General features: G+C 42.9%; 1 protein-coding gene across 1 annotated transcript in view; it reads right to left on the bottom strand.

Annotated features, from left to right (window-relative positions):
* Positions 1-15,273, bottom strand: part of ALK (ALK receptor tyrosine kinase) — a 728,753-nt gene that overhangs the window by 7,010 nt on the left and 706,470 nt on the right. Inside the window, exons 26-27 of the mRNA XM_060027602.1 lie at positions 5,991-6,083; positions 3,645-3,746 (exon numbers count right to left, since the gene is read on the bottom strand). Coding sequence (XP_059883585.1) covers positions 3,645-3,746; positions 5,991-6,083 — 195 coding nt within the window. The remainder of the gene's footprint in view (positions 1-3,644; positions 3,747-5,990; positions 6,084-15,273) is intronic.

Here is a 15,273-nt window from a genome sequence, read left to right as displayed (position 1 = left end):
TTTTTGCTGCGCCGGGTCTCAGTTGTGGCACATGGACTCCGTTGCTGTATGTGGGATCTTTTTAGTTGCGGCACAGGGGCTTCTTAGTTGTGGCATGCCTGTGGAATCTAGTTCCCTGACCAGGGATCAAACCCGGGCCCCCTGCCTTGGGAGCATGGAGTCTTACCCACTGGACCACCAGGGAAGTCCCTTCTGATCATTTTTTACTATGATTTTATTTGTCTCCTTGGAAGCTTGCAGCATCTTGATCACCACTGGTCTGAAATTTCATGATGATGTGCTCTTGTGTTACTCTCTTTATTCAGTGCTTGGCACTTGCTAGATGCTTTCACTCTGGAAACATATGTCCTTCTGGGAAATATTCTTGGATTATTTCTTTGATATTTTTATTCCTTTCATTTCCTCTATTCATTCTTTCTGGGACTCCTAGTTCTCAGCTAACTGGGTCTAATGGTCTAATCCCTTTAATTTTCTTTTCTTTTCAATCTATTCCATCTATTTATAGTTGTTTTATTTTCTAGAAGATTTATTCGACTCTGTCTTCCAATCTTTCCATTACTTTCACACATCTATCATCATCTTTTAAAAAACAAAACCTTTATTTTCTTAAGAACAGTTTTAGATTGTAAAGAAATTATGAAGATAATACAGAAAGTCCCCACATACCTCACACTCAGTTCCCTCTATTTTTAGCATCTTACATTAATGTGATACATTCCTTACAATTAACGAGCCAATATTAAGGCATTATTATTAACTAAAGCCCATAGTTTATTGAGATTTCCTTAATTTTTGCTGAATTTCCTTTTGCTGTTCCAGGACCCCATTAGAACATCACGTTATATTTAGTTGTCATGTTTCCTTAGGCTACTCTTGACTTTGGCAACTTCTCAGATTTTCCTCGTTTTTGATGACCTTGACAGTTTCGAGGAGTACCAGTCAGGAATTTTCTAGAATGTCAAATTAGGATTTGTCTGTTTTTCTTAGGATTAGAGTGGAGTTATTGGGTTTTGGGAGAAAGACCACAGAGGTTGCCATTTCATCATATCAGGTGAAGGTACTTGCTAGCAACATGATCTGTCACTGTTCACATTGACCTTGATCGCCTGGCTGAGGTAGCGTTTGCCAAGTTTCTTTCTTCTCCCTGCTTTTCGCTCCCTGTGCTCTTTGAAAGGATGCTGCCGTGTGCTGCCCACATGGGCTCCGGGGAACTAATGCTCCATCTCGTTGGAGGGCTCTCTCATCATATTTTTATATCCAGGAATTTTTTTCCCTAAAAACATTGTTTTAAATAATCTTTTGTCTTTAGATTATGGTTGCAATAATATAACTTTTGAGGATATTGTTTTTAAAAGTTTTCCTAAGCTTTCTGCATTCTTCTTCCTCCAAGTTCCTTTTTATACGTTTGTTTCCTTCAGATCAGAATCTTTTCTCAAGCGCTTGTTGATTCTTGGCTGTCTGTTCATGTATTAAGACTGGGACACGACAAAGCTGATGGGAAGCTTTATGTAGATAAGCTTGTCAACTGGCGGGCAAACTGGCTCGCTTGTTTCATGAGGTGCATTAGTTTCCTGGCTGCTGTAACAAAGTACCACAAACTTGGTGGCTTAAAGCAACACAAGTTTATTCTCTCACAGTTCCAAAGGGTGGATGTCTGAAACCAGTCGCGTGGGCTGAAAGCAAGGTGACCGCGGGGCCACGCTCCCTCCAGAGGCTCTAGGGGAGAACTGTTCCTTGCCTCTTCCGGCTTCTGGTGGATGCTGGAATTCCTTGGCTTGTGGCCACATCTCTTCAGCCTCTGCCTCTGTCCTCTGTGTGTGTATGATACTTCCCTCTGCCTCTCATGCCACTTGTGATGGCATTTAGGGCCCACTGGATAATCCAGGATAACTGTCTCACTTCAAGATCCTCAACTTAATCACATCTGCAGACTCCTTTTTTCTTATAAGGGAACAACGGCAGGTTTCTGGGATGAGGGCCTGATACCTTTGGATGGCCATTATTCAGCCCACTAGCACTTGTGGTGTCTGAAGTTTTTCACTTCATTGGTCAGTCCCTCCTTCAAGAATCTCCTCATCTCCTTCTGCCTAGCTGCCGTGTTCTTGGCACTGAGGGGATGGAGGGGGCATTATACCTTTAAGTAGGTAGACTTAAAATATATATATATATATATGCATGCTTATAGTAGAGAATTGCTGATGTCTGATGTCCCTAAGGCCGGAAAGACTTTAGTTCAACCTCTTCAGAGAAGGAACCCCAGCCCTGTGTGATGGTAGAGGAGGGATGGGGTGAGGGAATGATCTAGTTACTTTTTAAACAGATCTGTAACTCATTTTCCTCTCTGCTGCACCTCTACTTTCAGAGGTGCCGGCACCTTCCATTCCTGGGCCTTTCTGGGGCTCCTGATCAGGCAGAGTGAACCAGGCTGCTTCTGGATGGCCCTAGATATCAACTTTCTAATTTTCTAAGTAAGAGACCACTTGTCTGTAAACTCTCCACTTTCCCAAATTTTGTCGTTGTTGTCTTTGACCTTGTGGATTTTTATGCAACTAAAAAGACTCCCTTGTATATGTGTGTGTGTGTGTGTGTGTGTGTGTGTGTGTATTTTGGGAGGGAGCACAGGTTCAATTTGCCATTTAAAAAATTATGTGTTGCTCTTACAGGAATTATGTAAAACAGTATGGAGATTCCTCAAGAAATTAAAAATAGAACTAAAGATCTAGAAATCCCACTTCTGGGTATACATCCAAAAGAAATAAAATCAGTATCCTGAAGAGGTATCTGCACTCCCACGTTCGTTGAAGCATTATTCACAATAGCCAAGATATGGAAACAACCTAAATATTGATTGATGGATAAATGGATAAAGAAAATGTGGCATGTATGTAAACCAAAGAATATTACTCAGCCATAAACAAGAAGGAAGTTTGCCATTTGCAACAACATGGATGAGCCTGGAGGACAGTAGGCTAAATGAACTAAGTCAGACACAGAAAGACAAACACTCATAAGCGGAGCCATGGACGCGGAGAGTAGAATGGTGGTTGCCAGGGGCTGAGGGGAGGGGAAGGGGAAGATGTTGGTCAAGGAGCACAAGGTCTCAGTTATGCGGGATGAATAAGTTCTGGACATCTAATGTGCAGACAGTGTTTTCCAAACTGATTTTTAGCTGTAGAAGGGGTCTCACCACCACCATCACCTGCAGCACTTTTGTGCTCATAATTATTTCCTTTTCTCCATGATTCTGTCAATGTGGAGAATTTCATTGATCAATTTTTCTAGTCTTAACTCAATGTTGCATTCCTGGAATAAATCTAACTTCGCTATTATGTGTGGCTCTCAGTGTGTGGTCCCCCAGCCTGCAGCATCAGCATTGCCTGGGAACTTGCTAGAAATGCAACTTCTCAGCCACCTCAGACCTTCTGAATCCTAAGCTCTCAGGGTGGGGTCCAGTGTTTACCTGTGTTTTACCAAAGCCTTTCCGGTGGTTCCGATGCTCGATGTACGCCAACCTCTGAGAGCTCCCGTAGGAGAGTATGTTGATTCTTCTTACCCTTCCGCACGAGAGTGTGGGATCATTTGGCTCTCGAGCTCTCCCTTAAGGCCCACGGTGGGACCTGGAGGAGGGCGGCAGAAAGACTCACCACGTGTCTGTTTTAGAAGTAAATATTCCTTCCATGAAGGCCTCCGGGGGCATCCATTTGACCGGCAGCATCGCACAGCCTCCCTTTCGGTAGTAGCTCGCTCTGCAGGGAGAAGAGAAAAGCGGACTTGGTTCTGGAAATGGCTCTGAGCCAGGTACCTTGAGAGAGTGGCAACAACATCTACCGGTTGACGGATGAAATTAACAAGGGGCGCTTGTGGTTCAGGAGGGGAGCAGGGGACACAGATCACCTAGTTAACAACCTTAGTGTCACCTCACAGGAGACAGAACAGCCCACTGCAGGTGTGAAAGGAAAGAGCTACGCAATGACTAAAAATGCCCACTGGCAGGTAGTTAGAGTTCCCTGATGGGTTTTGTTTATTACAGCTCACAATGCATAACATTACTCCAACCTTATAAGTACTGTTCTCGATGATCCACGGTAACGCGAGATCCCAAATGGGAGAATTGAGGGCAGGGCTGGTGTCCTACTCTGGATCCTCCTCGGCACTCACACAGCATCTAATTCAATACAGGTGCTCGACATGGAACCCTCTAGGCAGCGGGCGGGAAGCTGCATGCCATAGCAGAGCCCCCAGGAGAGCACCTGCCTTCCATGGCACGAGGTGACTCACTAGTTTTTGTCACTGATGTCATTAATGCAACTGACTGATAAAAACTAATAACTGAATTCATACCACTGTGCTCCCATGCCTGGTGTGCTATGGGAGGCGGCTCCCCACCAGCTGCCTAGATTAATTACTCCAATAAACATGAACTGAGTACTTAGTATGTGTCAGGTGTTCTGCCACGTGCTGAGGACACAAATAAGTCATAGACTCTCTCTTCCAAGGTATGGTTTAGTGGAAGAAACAGACAGAATCAACTGCAGTAAGAACAACACGTGATGATGTAGGTATGTACGAAGCTCGGTGACCAATGAAGAATGCATTTGTTCTACCCAAAGGGGGGGGTAGAGTATAGGAGAAGTTTCTTGGGGGCGCTGTTGGAGCTGGAATGGCAAAGCAGCTCTCGAGGAAGACCATTCCTGACATGTGGCGTCGTGCGGTGCCTGTGGGAAGCCGGAGCTGTAGGGAAGTTGGGCGGTGAAGCCTAGAGCTGGGGAACTGTTGGTGCTGAGGATGGAGAGGAAGGGCCAGATCATGTGACTCACTAAGTCTCACTGCAACATTTGTGTCTTAGAGCACAGGCTCTCCCGGGGTGCTCTGAGACAGGAGGGGAAGGAACGCTGAGACTCTGGGTGATAGAAGAGGGTGACGTGGAGCATTAGCAAGGTATATGGTGGATACCAGTGGTAGATGACTGTAGCTGAAAACATTGCTAACTCCTAATTTCCTAGGTACTGCTGTCCTGTGGTAACAGGATGCCATCGGCATTCTTACCCCACGGAGATTGTTTACCAGTTCCGTGGGAGGCCTTCAGGGTCTCCCTTATTCTCCAAAGACTGAAAGGTCTACATGACCATCCCTCCTCACTCTACCTCCGGATTAGGGAAGGTGTAATTAGTGACCATGCAAGGGAGTCCCTTGCTCAGCTAATGGAGTGAGTCACTGTTGTAAATAATTAGACAAAGAAGAAACGGGAATTCCCTGGCAGTTCAGTGGTTAGGACTCTGCGCTTCCACTGCAGGGCAGGGGGCACGGGTTCAATCCCTGGCTGGGGAACTAAGATCCCCCATGCAGTGCAGCACAGACCAAAAAAAAAAAAGAAACTAGGGGTTGGGAAGAGAAGAGTGGGATAAAGTATAATAGAGTATTTTTTTAAATTAAAATTTACTTTGTTTTTTAATGTAGCCTTAAGAATATTACAGGGGAAAAGAAATGAAGCTGAGCTAAGTACCTATGGGCTTTGAATACACTCCTGTGTCTCCTGGTGTTAGAAAAGAAGAGCGATGAGCTGGGCCCAGTTTCCTGTCAGTTCTAAGGTGCTCTTGCCTGGGGTGATGGAAGCTAAGCCTGTTTAGAATTCCTGAGTATTGAGGAAAGGGGTTAAGCAACTTAAAGTTTACTTAGAAACATTTTCCATATCAAGTATCCAGGTTATTCTGTGTCTCAGAACATGTTAGGACTATAGAGTTGGAACAGAAAGACAATCTAATTAACAGCTTAGTGTCAATTATCGCAGGCAGTGTGATCCTTGAATTAGCCCTTCAGGCATGAGCAATGATTAAGGCTTCCCATGTCCTGAAAAGGAACTTAATGACATTTTAGGTGGCGGGTTGACAAGGCAGCAGAGGTGCTTTAGGGCACAGCAGCCTTGTCACACTCTCCTGAGGGGGTTAAGCTGAGGAGGTGAGCTCTGATGGGTGATGGCAGTCTGTACTCACCGGTAGATGTCTCGAGCCATTCCGAAGTCTCCAATCTTGGCCACCCTTCCAGGGCCTGGACAGGTCAAGAGGCAGTTCCTGGCAGCAATGTCCCTGGGAAGAAAAAAAATGAGAAAATGCATTTCCTAATTTTATTCTTGAAAAGATAAATGTATAATACTCAGCACAAGGATTTTCACCTCCAATCTGAAGGTTCTCTTTTCTTCCCTATAGTTCCTTTCTACATTATACTTCAGTATGAAAAAAATAGCTAAGCAATTCTAGGTCTCAGAACTAAGAGGGAGGGGGGAAGGCGGAAGATGGCGGAAGAGTAAGACGCGGAGATCACCTTCCTCCCCACAGATACACCAGAAATACATCTACACGTGGAACAACTCCTACAGAACACCTACTGAAGGCTGGCAGAAGACCTCAGACCTCCCAAAAGGCAAGAAACTCCCCACGTACCTGGGTAGGGCAAAAGAAAAAAAGAAAAAACAGAGACAAAAGAATAGGGACGGCACCTGCACCAGTGGGAGGGAGCTGTGAAGGAGGAAAAGTTTCCACACACTAGGAAGCCCCTTCGCGGGCGGAGACTGCGGGAGGCGGAGCGGGGAGCTTCGAAGCCGCGGAGGAGAGCACAGCAACAGGGGTGCAGAGGGCAAAGCGGAGAGATCCCCGCACAGAGGATCGGTACCGACCGGCACTCACCAGCCGGAGAGGCTTGTCTGCTCACCCGCCGGGGCGGGCGGGGCTGCGAGCTGAGGCTCTGAGGCTCGGGTTTCGGTTTTGGAAGGAGCTCAGGGAGAGGACTGGGGTTGGCGGCTTGAACATAGCCTGAAGGGGTTAGTGCACCACAGCTGGCCGGGAGGGAGTCCGGGGAAAAGTCTGCACCTGCTGAAGAGGCAGGAGACTTTTCCTTCCCTCTTTGTTTCCTGGGCCGTGAGGAGACGGGTTTAAGAACGCTGCTTAAAGGAACTCCAGAGACGGGCGCGAGCCGCGGCTAAAAGCGTGGACCCCAGAGACGGGCGCGAGCCGCGGCTGAAAGCGCGGAATCCAGAGGCGGGCGGGAGACGTTAAGGCTGCTGCTGCCGCCACCAAGGGGCCTGTGTGCGAGCACAGGTCACTCTCCACATCCCTCTTCCGCGGAGCCTGTGCAGCCCGCCACTGCCAGGTTCCCGGGATCCAGGGACAACTTCCCCGGGAGAACGCACAGCGCGCCTCAGGCTGGTGCAAAGTCACGCCGGCCTTTGCCACCGCAGGCCCGCCCCACACTCCGTACCCCTCCCTCGCCCCGGCCTGAGTGCGCCAGAGCCCCCAATCAGCGGCTCTTTTAACCCCATCCTGTCTGAGCAAAAAACAGACGCCCTCCAGCGACCTACACGCAGTGGCAAGGCCAAATCCAAAGCTGACCCCTGGGAGCTGTGAGAACAAAGAAGAGAAAGGGAAATCTCTCCCAGCAGCCTCAGGAGCAGCGGATTAAAGCTCCACAATCAACTTGATATACCCTGCATCTGTGGAATACCTGAATAGACAACCAATCATCCCAAATTAAGGAAGTGGACTTTAGGAGCAAGATCTATGATTTTTTCCTTTTTCCTCTTTTTGTGAATGTGTATGTGTATGCTTCTGTGTGAGATCTTGTCTGTATAGTCTTGCTTCCACCATTTGTCCTAGGGTTCTATCCGTCCATGTTTTTTAAAAAATTTTTTTTTCTTAATAATTAATTTTAATAACGTTATTATACTTTACCTTCGTTCTTTCTTTCGTTCTTTCTTTCTTTCCTTCCTTCCTTCCCTCCTTTAGACAACGAATCATCCCAAATTGAGGAGGTGGTCTCTGACAGCAAGATTTATGATTTTTCCCCATTTACCTCTTTTAGTGAGGGTGTATGTGTATGCTTCTGTGTAAGATTTTGTCTGTATAGCTTTGCTTACAACATTTGTCCTAAGGTTCTATCCGTCCCTTTTTTTTTTCTAAATAAGAATTTTTTAATTCAATAACTTTATTATACTTTATTTTATTTTTACTGTATCTTCTTTCTTTCTTTTTTCCTTCTTTCCCTCCTTCCTTCCTTCCTCCCTCCCTCCCTCCCTCCTTTCTTTCCTTCTTGCCTTCTTTCCTTCTTTGCTTCTTTCTTTCTTTCTTCCTTCCTTCCTACCCTCCTTTCCTTCTTTCTTTCCTCATACTTCTACTAATTCCCTCTACTTTTTCTCCCTTTTATCCTGAGCCGTGTGGATGAAAAGCTCTTGGTGCTCCAGCCAGGAGGCAGGGCTCTGCCTCTGAGGTAGGAGAGCCAACTTCAGGACACTGGTCAACAAGAGACCTCCCAGCTCCACATAATATCAAACGGCGAAAATCTCCCAGAGACCTCCATCTTAACACCAGCACCCAGCTTCACTCAACGACCAGCAAGCCACAGTGCTGGAAAACCTATGCCAAACAACTAGCAAAACAGGAACACAACCCCACCCATTAGCAGAGAGGCTGCCTAAAATCATAATAAGGCCACAGACACCCAAAAACACACCACCAGACGTGAACCTGCCCACTAGAGAGACAAGATCCAGCCTCATCCACCACAACACAGGCACTAGTCCCCTCCACCAGGAAGCCTACACAACCCACTGAACCAACCTTAGCCACTGGAGACAGACATCAAAAACAGGAGGAACTACGAACCTGCAGCCTGCAAAAAGGAGACCCCAAACACAGTAAGATAAGCAAAATGAGAAGACAGAAAAACACACAGCAGATAAAGGAGCAAGATAAAAATGCACCAGACCTAACAAATGAAGAGGAAATAGGCAGTCTACCTGAAAAAGAATTCAGAATAATGATAGTAAGGTTGATCCGAAATCTTGGAGATAGAATGGACAATAGAATGGACAAAATGCAAGAATCAGTTAACAAGGACCTAGAAGAACTAAAGATGAAACAAGCAACGATGAACAACACAATAAATGAAATTAAAAGTACTCTAGATGGGATCAATAGCAGAATAACTGAGGCAGAAGAACGGATAAGTGACCTGGAAGATAAAATAGTGGAAATAACTACTGCAGAGCAGAATAAAGAAAAAAGAATGAAAAGAACTGAGGACAGTCTCAGAGACCTCTGGGACAACATTAAACGCACCAACATTCGAATTATAGGGGTTCCAGAAGAAGAAGAGAAAAAGAAAGGGACTGAGAAAATATTTGAAGAGATTATAGTTGAAAACTTCCCTAATATGGGAAAGGAAATAGTTAATCAAGTCCAGGAAGCACAGAGAGTCCCATACAGGATAAATACAAGGAGAAATACGCCAAGACACATATTAATCAAACTGTCAAAAATTTAATACAAAGAAAGCATATTAAAAGCAGCAAGGGAAAAACAACAAATAACACATAAGGGAATCCCCATAAGGTTAACAGCTGATCTCTCAGCAGAAACCCTACAAGCCAGAAGGGAGTGGCAGGACATACTGAAAGTGATGAAGGAGAAAAACCTGCAGCCAAGACTACTCTACCCAGCAAGGATCTCATTCAGATTTGATGGAGAAATTAAAACCTTTACAGACAAGCAAAAGCTGAGAGAGTTCAGCACCACCAAACCAGCTTTACAACAAATGCTAAAGGATCTTCTCTAGGCAAGAAACACAAGAGAAGGAAAAGACCTATAATAACGAACCCAAGACAGTTTAGAAAATGGGAATAGGAACATACATATCGATAATTACCTTAAATGTAAATGGACTAAATGCTCCCACCAAAAGACACAGATTAGCTGAATGGATACAAAAACAAGACCCTTATATATGCTGTCTACAAGAGACCCACTTCAGACCTAGAGACACATACAGACTGAAAGTAAGGGGATGGAAAAAGATATTCCATGCAAATGGAAACCAAAAGAAAGCTGGAGTAGCAATTCTCATATCAGAGAAAATAGACTTTAAAATAAGGACTATTAAAAGAGACAAAGAAGGACACTACATAATGATCAAGGGATCGATCCAAGAAGAAGATATAACAATTGTAAATATTTATGCACCCAACATAGGAGCACCTCAATACATAAGGCAAATACTAACAGCCATAAAAGGGGAAATCGACAGTAACACATTCATAGTAGGGGACTTAAATACCCCACTTTCACCCATGGACAGATCATCCAAAATGAAAATAAATAAGGAAACACAAGCTTTAAATGATACATTAAACAAGATGGACTTAATTGATATTTATAGGACACTCCATCCAAAAACAACAGAATACACATTTTTCTCAAGTGCTCATGGAACATTCTCCAGGATAGATCATATCTTAGGTCACAAATCAAGCCTTGGTAAATTTAAGAAAATTGAAATTGTATCAAGTATCTTTTCTGACCACAACGCCATGAGACTAGATATCAATTACAGGAAAAGATCTGTAAAAAATACAAACACACGGAGGCTAAACAATACACTACTTAATAATGAAGTGATCACTGAAGAAATCAAAGAGGAAATCAAAAAATATCTAGAAACAAATGACAATGGAGACACAACGACCCAAAACCTGTGGGATGCAGCAAAAGCAGTTCTAAGGGGGAAGTTTATAGCACTACAAGCCCACCTTAAGAAGCAGGAAACATCTCGAATAAACAACCTAACCTTGCACCTCAAGCAATTAGAGAAAGAAGAACAAAAAAACCCCAAAGCTAGCAGAAGGAAAGAAATCATAAAAATCAGATCAGAAATAAATGAAAAAGAAATGAAGGAAACAATAGCAAAGATCAATAAAACTAAAAGCTGGTTCTTTGAGAAGATAAACAAAATAGATAAACCACTAGCCAGACTCATCAAGAAAAAAAGGGAGAAGACTCAAATCAATAGAATTAGAAATGAAAAAGGAGAGGTAACAACTGACACTCCAGAAATAAGAGATCATGAGAGATTACTACAAGCAACTCTATGCCAATAAAATGGACAATCTGGAAGAAATGGACAAATTCTTAGAAATGCACAACCTGCCAAGACTGAATCAGGAAGAAATAGAAAATATGAACAGACCAATCACAAGCACTGAAATTGAAACTGTGATTAAAAATCTTCCAACAAAGAAAAGCCCAGGACCAGATGGCTTCACAGGCGAATTCTATCAAACATTTAGAGAAGAGCTAACACCTATCCTTCTCAAACTCTTCCAAAATATAGCAGAGGGAGGAACACTCCCAAACTCCTTCTACGAGGCCACCATCACCTTGATACCAAAACCAGACAAGGATGTCACAAAGAAAGAAAACTACAGGCCAATATCACTGATGAACATAGATGCAAAAATCCTCAACAAAATACTAGCAAACAGAATCCAACAGCACATTAAAAGGATCATACACCATGATCAAGTGGGGTTTATTCCAGGAATGCAAGGATTCTTCAATATACGCAAATCTATCAATGTGATAAACCATATTAACAAATTGAAGGAGAAAAACCATATGATCATCTCAATAGATGAAGAAAAAGCTTTTGACAAAATTCAACACCCATTTATGATAAAAACCCTGCAGAAAGTAGGCATAGAGGGAACTTTCCTCAACATAATAAAGGCCATATATGACAAGCCCACAGCAAACATCATCCTCAATGGTGAAAAACTGAAAGCATTTCCACTAAGATCAGGAACAAGACAAGGTTGCCCACTCTCACCACTCTTATTCAACATAGTTTTGGAAGTTTTAGCCACAGCAATCAGAGAAGAAAAGGAAATAAAAGGAATCCAAATCGGAAAAGAAGAAGTAAAGCTGTCACTGTTTGCAGATGACATGATCCTATACATAGAGAACCCTAAAGATGCTACCAGAAAACTACTAGAGCTAATCAATGAATTTGGTAAAGTGGCAGGATACAAAATTAATGCACAGAAATCTCTGGCATTCCTATATACTAATGATGAAAAATCTGAAAGTGAAATCAAGAAAACACTCCCATTTACCATTGCAACAAAAAGAATAAAATATCTAGGAATAAACCTACCTAAGGAGACAAAAGACCTGTATGCAGAAAATTATAAGACACTGATGAAAGAAATTAAAGATGATACAAATAGATGGAGAGATATACCATGTTCTTGGATAGGAAGAATCAACATTGTGAAAATGACTCTACTACCCAAAGCAATCTATAGATTCAATGCAATCCCTATCAAACTACCACTGGCATTTTTCACAGAACTAGAACAAAAAATTTTGCAATTTGTATGGAAACACAAAAGACCCCGAATAGCCAAAGCAATCTTGAGAACGAAAGAAGGAACTGGAGGAATCAGGCTCCCTGACTTCAGACTATACTACAAAGCTACAGTTATCAAGACGGTATGGTACTGGCACAAAAACAGAAAGATAGATCAATGGAGCAGGATAGAAAGCCCAGAGATAAACCCATGTACATATGGACACCTTATCTTTGATAAAGGTGGCAGTAATGTACAGTGGAGAAAGGACAGCCTCTTCAATAAGTGGTGCTGGGAAAACTGGACACGTACATGTAAAAGTATGAGATTAGATCACTCCCTAACACCATACACAAAAATAAGCTCAAAATGGATTAAAGACCTAAATGTAAGGCCAGAAACTATCAAACTCTTAGAGGAAAACATAGGCAGAACACTCTATGACATAAATCACAGCAAGATCCTTTCTGACCCACCTCCTAGAGTAATGGAAATAAAAACAAAAATAAAAAATGGGACCTAATGAAACTTCAAAGCTTTTGCACAGCAAAGGAAACCATAAACAAGACCAAAAGACAACCCTCAGAATGGGAGAAAATATTTGCAAATGAAGCAACCGACAAAGGATTAATCTCCAAAATTTACAAGCAGCTCATGCAGCTCAATAACAAGAAAACAAACAACCCAATCCAAAAATGGGCAGAAGACCTAAATAGACATTTCTCCAAAGAAGATATACAGACTGCCAACAAACACATGAAAGAATGCTCAACATCATTAATCATTAGAGAAATGCAAATCAAAACTACAATGAGATATCATCTCACACCAGTCAGAATGGCCATCATCAAAAAATCTAGAAACAATAAATGCTGGAGAGGGTGTGGAGAAAAGGGAACACTCTTGCACTGCTGGTGGGAATGTGAATTGGTTCAGCCACTATGGAGAACAGTATGGAGGTTCCTTAAAAAACTACAAATAGAACTACCATATGACCCAGCAATCCCACTACTGGGCATATACCCTGAGAAAACCAAAATTCAAAAAGAGTCATGTACCAAAATGTTCATTGCAGCTCTATTTACAATAGCCCGGAGATGGAAACAATCTAAGTGCCCATCATTGGATGAATGGATAAAGAAGATGTGGCACATATATACAATGGAATATTACTCAGCCATAAAAAGAAACGAAATTGAGCTATTTGTAATGAGGTGGATAGACCTAGAGTCTGTCATACAGAGTGAAGTAAGTCAGAAAGAAAAAGACAAATACCGTATGCTAACACATATATATGGAATTTAAGAAAAAAAATGTCATGAAGAACCTAGGGGTAAAGCAGGAATAAAGACGCAGACCTCCTAGAGAACGGACTTGAGGTTATGGGGAGGGGGAAGGGTGAGCTGTGACAGGGCGAGAGAGAGTCATGGGCATATACACACTAACAAACGTAGTAAGGTAGATAGCTAGTGGGAAGCAGCCGCATGGCACAGGGATATTGGCTCGGTGCTTTGTGACAGCCTGGAGGGGTGGGATAGGGAGGATGGGAGGGAGGGAGACGCAAGAGGGAAGACATATGGGAACATATGTTTATGTATGACCGATTCACTTTGTTATAAAGCAGAAACTAACACACCATTGTAAAGCAATTATACCCCAATAAAGATGTTAAAAAAAAAAAAAAAAGAACTAAGAGGGAAATGGAAAAGGATTTGGGGAGATGATTGAAATGTTTAATGGGATAATAATAATGAAAATAACTATAATAGGAACTAGAAAAGTGATTGGCCTTTTACTGTGTACTTAAGCATTGTTCTATGTGCTTCATATCTAATTCTCACAACTCTGTAAGACACAAGGTGCTATCATTATCCTTATTTTATCAAAAACACTTAAGCTAAGAGAAGATAACAGAGGGACGTAAGAAATGCGTTTGGCTGTAGGCTATTGTTCTGTACAGATTGCTGGTTGGTTTTTGCCGGTTGGATGAAGGAGTATCCTGGAACAGCATAATTTCCATGACCAGATTCAAGTAGGTCAAAGTATTCCCAAATACTTCTAGTTTTATTTTTTAATAAGTCATTATGGTTTTTACACCTGTGATTTTATCTAAAGCCTTTGCTAAGCTGTATGCATCATAGCTATGTGGCCAAAGAATCGCTTCTTTCGAGTTAGAAAGTTACCTTGTCTTCTTAGTTGTTATTCTCCAGATGGCCTATCCTCCCAGAGCACACCTGTAAGCCTTGATCAGAAGCTTTCCAAGATTCATCAACTTCTACTCACTGACTGCTAACCCATTCTTTTTTTTTTTTTTTTTTTTTTTTTAACGGTACGTGGGCCTCTCACTGTTGTGGCCTCTCCCGTTGCAGAGAACAGGCTCCGGACGTGCAGGCTCAGCAGCCATGACTCACGGGCCCAGCCGCTTCGCAGCATGTGGGATTTTCCCGGACCGGGGCACAAACCCGTGTCCCCTGCATCGGCAGGCGGACTCTCAACCACTGCACCACCAGGGAAGCCCCGCTAACCCATTCTTGACATGCATGTGGGGATTAAGGATGCAGCCAGAAGAAGTCTGGAATGGGTTTCTAATAACATTAAAGTCCTGGACGGGGAAAAAAAAAAAAGTACTCCTTGGGGGGAACAGGTGGTGTTTTCACATTTTCAGTTGGTTTCATGAAGGTTCTGACCTTTGGCTGAGAAAGAAGGACATGGAGAATAAACAACTGGATAGTATTAAAAATAGGGTCTGCATAGGGCCTCATGGCTTAGGAGATCAGAACAATGGGTCAGGGTGGGAGATGGATGTCATTAATGCCACTGCCCTGATCCAGAAGGTTTAAGTTGAATTTCGAGGAGCAACGGCGCATAAAATGCCCTAAGGCAACCATAAAACATAACATATATGACATCAAAAAGAAGAAAAAAATAGTAAGAGATATAGCCACTGCTTCTCAAGAGAAATACAGTGAAATAGACCAGGAACAATATTTATGGATCCAGAAAGGTCTTTCCATTGATGTGCAGGGAATGGTTGCTTAAAAAATTGATCTTGAATCTAATGGCAGGAAAGTAAAGGTAACATGATAGAACACACCAAGACT

This window comes from Delphinus delphis, chromosome 12 (assembly GCF_949987515.2).
Source record: "Delphinus delphis chromosome 12, mDelDel1.2, whole genome shotgun sequence".
Taxonomy (NCBI): domain Eukaryota; kingdom Metazoa; phylum Chordata; class Mammalia; order Artiodactyla; family Delphinidae; genus Delphinus; species Delphinus delphis.
Note: the sequence above shows the minus strand (reverse complement) of the source record. Positions and strands in the feature narration are given on the sequence as shown.